This window comes from Salvelinus sp. IW2-2015, unplaced genomic scaffold, assembly GCF_002910315.2.
Source record: "Salvelinus sp. IW2-2015 unplaced genomic scaffold, ASM291031v2 Un_scaffold8436, whole genome shotgun sequence".
NCBI lineage: Eukaryota > Metazoa > Chordata > Actinopteri > Salmoniformes > Salmonidae > Salvelinus > Salvelinus sp. IW2-2015.
Window position 1 is genome coordinate 16,921 of NW_019949696.1, and position 5,399 is coordinate 22,319.

General features: G+C 44.7%; 1 protein-coding gene across 1 annotated transcript; it reads right to left on the minus strand.

Moving 5' to 3' along the window:
- Positions 1 to 2,256: 2,256 nt before the first annotated feature.
- Positions 2,257 to 4,384, minus strand: LOC112079550 (tubulin beta-3 chain). The gene is made up of 3 exons (XM_024145474.2): positions 4,289 to 4,384; positions 3,942 to 4,052; positions 2,257 to 3,649 (listed from the first exon to the last, which is right to left on the minus strand). The coding sequence occupies exons 2-3, from the start codon at positions 4,000 to 4,002 to the stop codon at positions 2,577 to 2,579; spliced, it is 1,134 nt and encodes a 377-aa protein (XP_024001242.1). The 5' UTR covers positions 4,003 to 4,052; positions 4,289 to 4,384; the 3' UTR covers positions 2,257 to 2,576.
- Positions 4,385 to 5,399: the final 1,015 nt, after the last annotated feature.

Here is a 5,399-nt window from a genome sequence, read left to right on the forward strand (position 1 = left end):
TGTATGTAAACTTCTGACCCACTGGAATTGTGATACAGTGAATTATAATTGAAATAATCTGTCTGTAAACAATTGTTGGAAAATGACTTGTGTCATGCACAACGTAGATGTCCTAACCGACTTGCCAAAACTATAGTTTGATAACAAGAAATTTGTGGAGTGGTTGAAAAACAAGTTTTAATGACTCCAACCTAAGTGTATGTAAACTTCCGACTTCAACTGTATATAGTCTCGCTACTGTTATTTTTTACAGTTATTTTTTATTTATCTATTGTTTACCGAATACCTATTTTTACTTTACTGCACTGCTGTTTAAGGGCTTGTAAGTAAGCATTTCACTGTAAGGTCTAAACCTGTTCTATTCGGCGCACGTGACAAATAAACTTTGATTTGATTGGCCCCTCCGTACGTTCTGTGTGTCGTGATCCAGTGCATCAGCCTAGCTGGTCTGTGCTGTGAGCTGTATATGTCTCTTTCCTCTACAGCTTGGCTGCAAGTGAGACACTGACTCACTAGGCCTCTCCCTACAGTCAACAGGCCTTCCTCATCTCTATGCTTCCCACATGAGAAAATACTACAGTTTACTATAGAATACTACATAGAATTCTATAGTAAACTGTATAATAATATACTACACCCGTGTCCCTTGATCATGTGTAGTACTTACTATAGAATGTTGTAGTATACTGTAGAATACTATAGTAAATACTACAGTATTATCAGAAAAAAAACTGTAGTAAATACTACAGTAATGTCCACAAAAACACTACCATTTTTCACTACAGTAAATACTACAGTATTTAATTTGCATACACCCTGCTCATTCCTCTCCTCCATATCGCAATTTGTGCCAGCCATAAGTGAGAAACCTACATGCCAAGTATAAACCATATATTGTATTCCCTACAGGTTATAGAAGAGAGCAGAAGCTCTGAGCTGTCCGTTCAGACTCCCAATCCTATTTACAGGTTATGGAAAATGTGCTATATTAGTATTTCTCCAAAAGGTTTCCTGAAGGTGAAAGCCTCCACTTCTATGCCAATTATAAAACAAATACACTATAGTAAATACTACAGTATAATACAGTCTGCAAAAACACTACAGTAAATACTAAAGTATACTACAATATGCAAAAACACTACATCAATTACTAAGGTATATACTACAGTTTCTTTTACCAGTGTTTATACTGTGTGTTCTGTGACACTGTATAAAGAGCTGCTCTGCTCAAGGACCCTTGCCACAGGCTCTAAGTGCCGAGGCATCGCCAGCATGTGATTCACCCAGCCGACTGGCCACATACATTGTATGAGAGCACAAACAGCCTCCATCTCTCTAACCACTTCTCCTGTTTCTTCAAGAAATGCAGGTGTTTTCTTGGGATTGTTGATTTGTTTTTGAACGTGTCATATTCGTGGCACTCTCCACATTTTACCTGTTCCTCCTTGTCCTTCAAATCAATTGGCTCTAACCATATGCACTAGAATTCCTGCCTCCTTTTAGAACAGGGGTAAGCGACTAGATTTTGTTCCAACAAGGCACCACACCTGACCATCTAAACTAATTGATCAGTTCAGTGATTGCCTCAACTCAACACACCTGGTCTTCCAGGTCGGTTAAATCCAAAACATGAAGTGATGTGACCCTCCAGGACCATGATTGCCTACATGTTTAAGACCATGTAGATAAGTATGTAATTGGAAGGCCTTCAGCAGGCTATCTTGTAGATCAGCAGTGTCAAACTCATTCCATGGAGGGCCTAGCCCTAGTGTCTGCTGATTTTTCCTTTCAATTAAGACCTAGACAACCAGATGAGGGGAGTTCCTTACTAGTCAGTGACCTTAAGTCCAAGTGAGGAGCAAAAACTCAGACACGCAACCCCTCTGTAGAATCAGTTTGACACTTGTTGTAGATCATCCACCATCTTAGCTCCTCACAGCCTGTTCTATCCAGACTCCACCCATGCTGCCCAAGGTGTGCCTCAACCTCCAGGGGACTGAGATCCAGTATTTTTATCCAGCATCTAGGTCACCTCCACATGGGACAGTCATGCAGRGGAGTCCAAGTTCAACAAYGCTCTGCTTTATCCTATTTTTCTAGAAGAAAGACCCCTAGTCATTGTACTGCAATACACTGTCCCCGTTTCCACTAAAAACAACTTCKSYAAKCCRMYAKKKKYMMMWYSKAAAKKAYYWGGMSMWWWAWWWTWWTRKWMMTRWAWWWRCCCKAACAAGTCAGAAAAAGCTKATTACAAAGTAYGCTTGAASATGTTTATTATAAGAAATTAAGGGCTATTCGTCATCAGTTTATGAGACACTTTATTTCACCCATTCAACTTAGTGGTCTGTCTGGGAGGTTTTTATCAACAGGATAAATCAACAGGAGGCCATGAGTTGGTCAGAAGGCTAAGGGAAGTGGGGCTAACAGTTAGCAAAGACACAGTGAGAGCAGGGAGGGGGATATAGGAAGGGAGTGTTATACAGTACAGTGTACATGAGGCAGATAATAACCCTGCTACACATAGACAAAGCTCTGTCGGCTGGGTTTACACAAGCTTGGCTCTTTTTCCAAGGTGTTCACTGGGCCTGGCTCTCTGACTCTTCCTCATCGTCTTCATACATCTCTCCCTCCTCCTCYGTGGTGGCGTCCTGGTACTGCTGGTACTCTGACACCAGGTCGTTCATGTTGCTCTCTGCCTCGGTGAACTCCATCTCYTCCATGCCCTCTCCGGTGTACCAGTGCAGGAAAGCCTTGCGGCGAAACATGGCYGTGAACTGCTCGGAGATGCGCTTGAACAGCTCCTGGATGGCRGTGTTGTTCCCGATGAAGGTGGCGGACATCTTGAGACCGCGGGGCGGGATGTTACAGACGGCCACTTTGACGTTGTTGGGGATCCATTCGACAAAGTAGCTGCTGTTCTTACTCTGGATGGCCAACATCTGTTCGTCCACCTCCTTCATGGACATCTGACCACGGAACACCATGGCCACGGTCAYGTAGCGTCCGTGACGCGGGTCGCAAGCGGCCATCATGTTCTTGGCGTCAAACAACTGCTGGGTGAGCTCYGGCACAGACAGTGCATTGTAGCACGCACTGCCACGCGCCGTGAGGGGGGCGAAGCCAGGCATGAAGAAGTGCAGACGGGGGAAGGGCACCATYTTGACAGCCAGTTTGCGGAGGTCAGCATTGAGCTGGCCGGGGAAGCGGAAGGAGGTAGTAACACCGCTCATYGTGGCCGACACCAGGTGGTTGAGGTCTCCGTAGGTGGGCGTGGGGAGCTTGAGCGTGCGGAAGCAGATGTCGTAAAGCGCCTCGTTGTCAATGCAGTAGGTTTCGTCTGTGTTCTCCAGCAGCTGATGGATGGACAGGGTGGCATTGTAGGGCTCCACCACTGTGTCTGATACTTTAGGGGAGGGCACCACGCTGAAGGTGTTCATGATGCGGTCAGGGTACTCTTCCCGGATCTTGCTGATGAGCAGGGTCCCCATGCCAGAGCCTGTGCCCCCTCCCAGGGAGTGGGTGAGCTGGAAGCCCTGGAGACAGTCACAGTTCTCACATTCCTTCCTGACTACYTCCAGGACTGAGTCCACCAGCTCTGCCCCCTCTGTGTAGTGACCCTTAGCCCAGTTGTTACCAGCTCCACTCTGACCTATAGGGCAACAACACACTTCAAGATAGAGCTTCAGCAGTTATCAACGCTGCATTTGTACAGGAGCTACACATTTCCATCGTTTTAATGACATTTGGGAGCATTTACTGTAAGTAAATAAAAGCAAATGTCTTTAATGGAAATATTACATCAAACTATTTATGTTGTTAGTGATTATTACAGCAGAGACTGTAAATGGCAGATTGTGGTTAGGCAGTAACAGCCACTCTTCTAATGCTATCACTGAGCACTGTGGCCATATTTAACCCACATTGGATAGAGAGATACTGACCGAAGATGAAGTTGTCTGGTCTGAAGAGTTGTCCGTAGGTCCCAGAGCGAACACTGTCCATAGTTCCTGGCTCCAGGTCTACTAGGATGGCCCTGGGGACGTACTTAGAGGCTGGGGAGAGACAGCAGATGTTGTTGTTACCTGCAACGCCCTAATAAATACTACTGTATATCACAGTCAAGTTCAGTACAATAGGATTAAAGTGGATATTCTCAAGTCTAGATAAACCCCAAAGAGTGAGAGAGTGTTCAACTGAAACAGGTCATTACAAGTATTGAGCAACAGGGCTTTTAGTGTTGTGTTGTTTTTGGCCTTGTGTAGATGTTTAGTTCCAGTATCAGACTCACATGAGGCCTCATTGTAGTAGACACTGATCCTCTCCAGCTGCAGTGGGGAGTCGCCCTCATAGTTCCCTGTAGGGCTGATGCCATGTTCATCACTGATCACCTCCCAGAACTGCACAACACAAAGACACAAACATTACCAGTAACACATAGTTCTTCTGTACAAGCAAAGTGATGGAAACTTCTCAACAAGATTTCTAGTCGGGACCATATTGAACTATCACTTGGGTACTTGGAGTGAAATTAGTGGGGGCTCAAGTTAAAAACTGTTAGGAGAGTGCTACAGTGATGAAGTTGGGGATAGTGGGGTCTGCCATACCGATCCTGGGTTCTGCTCTGATCCATGACCCCATTTAAGCCAACAGTTCAGTCCAGCTGTCTCCACCCTCCCCAGGGCCGGGCTCCAGACTCATACTGAGTAGAGCCCTCTCAGTAGGACAGGACTCCATCTGGCCAGACTCTCTGCAAGGTCACACTCAAAACTACAATCTCAACAACACCCACACACTACAAAAGTGTGTTGCTAGGTTAAAAAAAGTAGGACACTGCTCATAATGTGCTTATGACATTCAGAATATGAGTATACTGTCACGAGTATATTAGCGCACAGAATGAAGTGTTGTGTGTATATCAGACAGAGATAGCGAGGACAGAGGACCTATGAAAGTCGTAAAATAGAACACAGACAGACCCCCAGCCACACAGTCATATACTAGGGCAAACACAGGACACGACTTGGAAAGGAGGATGCCAAATGGACCATATCGATGATTGTAATGCAGTTAATATGTGCATTAATGTACAGTTTCTTCATTTACTTATGCAATGAAGAGGTCTTATCAGGCAAGTTGCTGTTCTCCTTTATAGCAAAAAACATCTCCATCTAGGGCATTCACTAAAAAGCAGCACAAAATACACCAAAAAAGATTACTGTGCACAATAACAATGGTCTACTCATAAAGCCCACATATCCATAGTTGATCCAGTTTGTGTCGTGTTATCCCATACTGGTGTCACTCAACAGGCCAGCCAGATGATCATAGAGTGACAGTTTAAAATGTTTATTTCACCTTTATTAACCAGGTAAAGTCCAGGGATTTGGTTGAGAATTCAA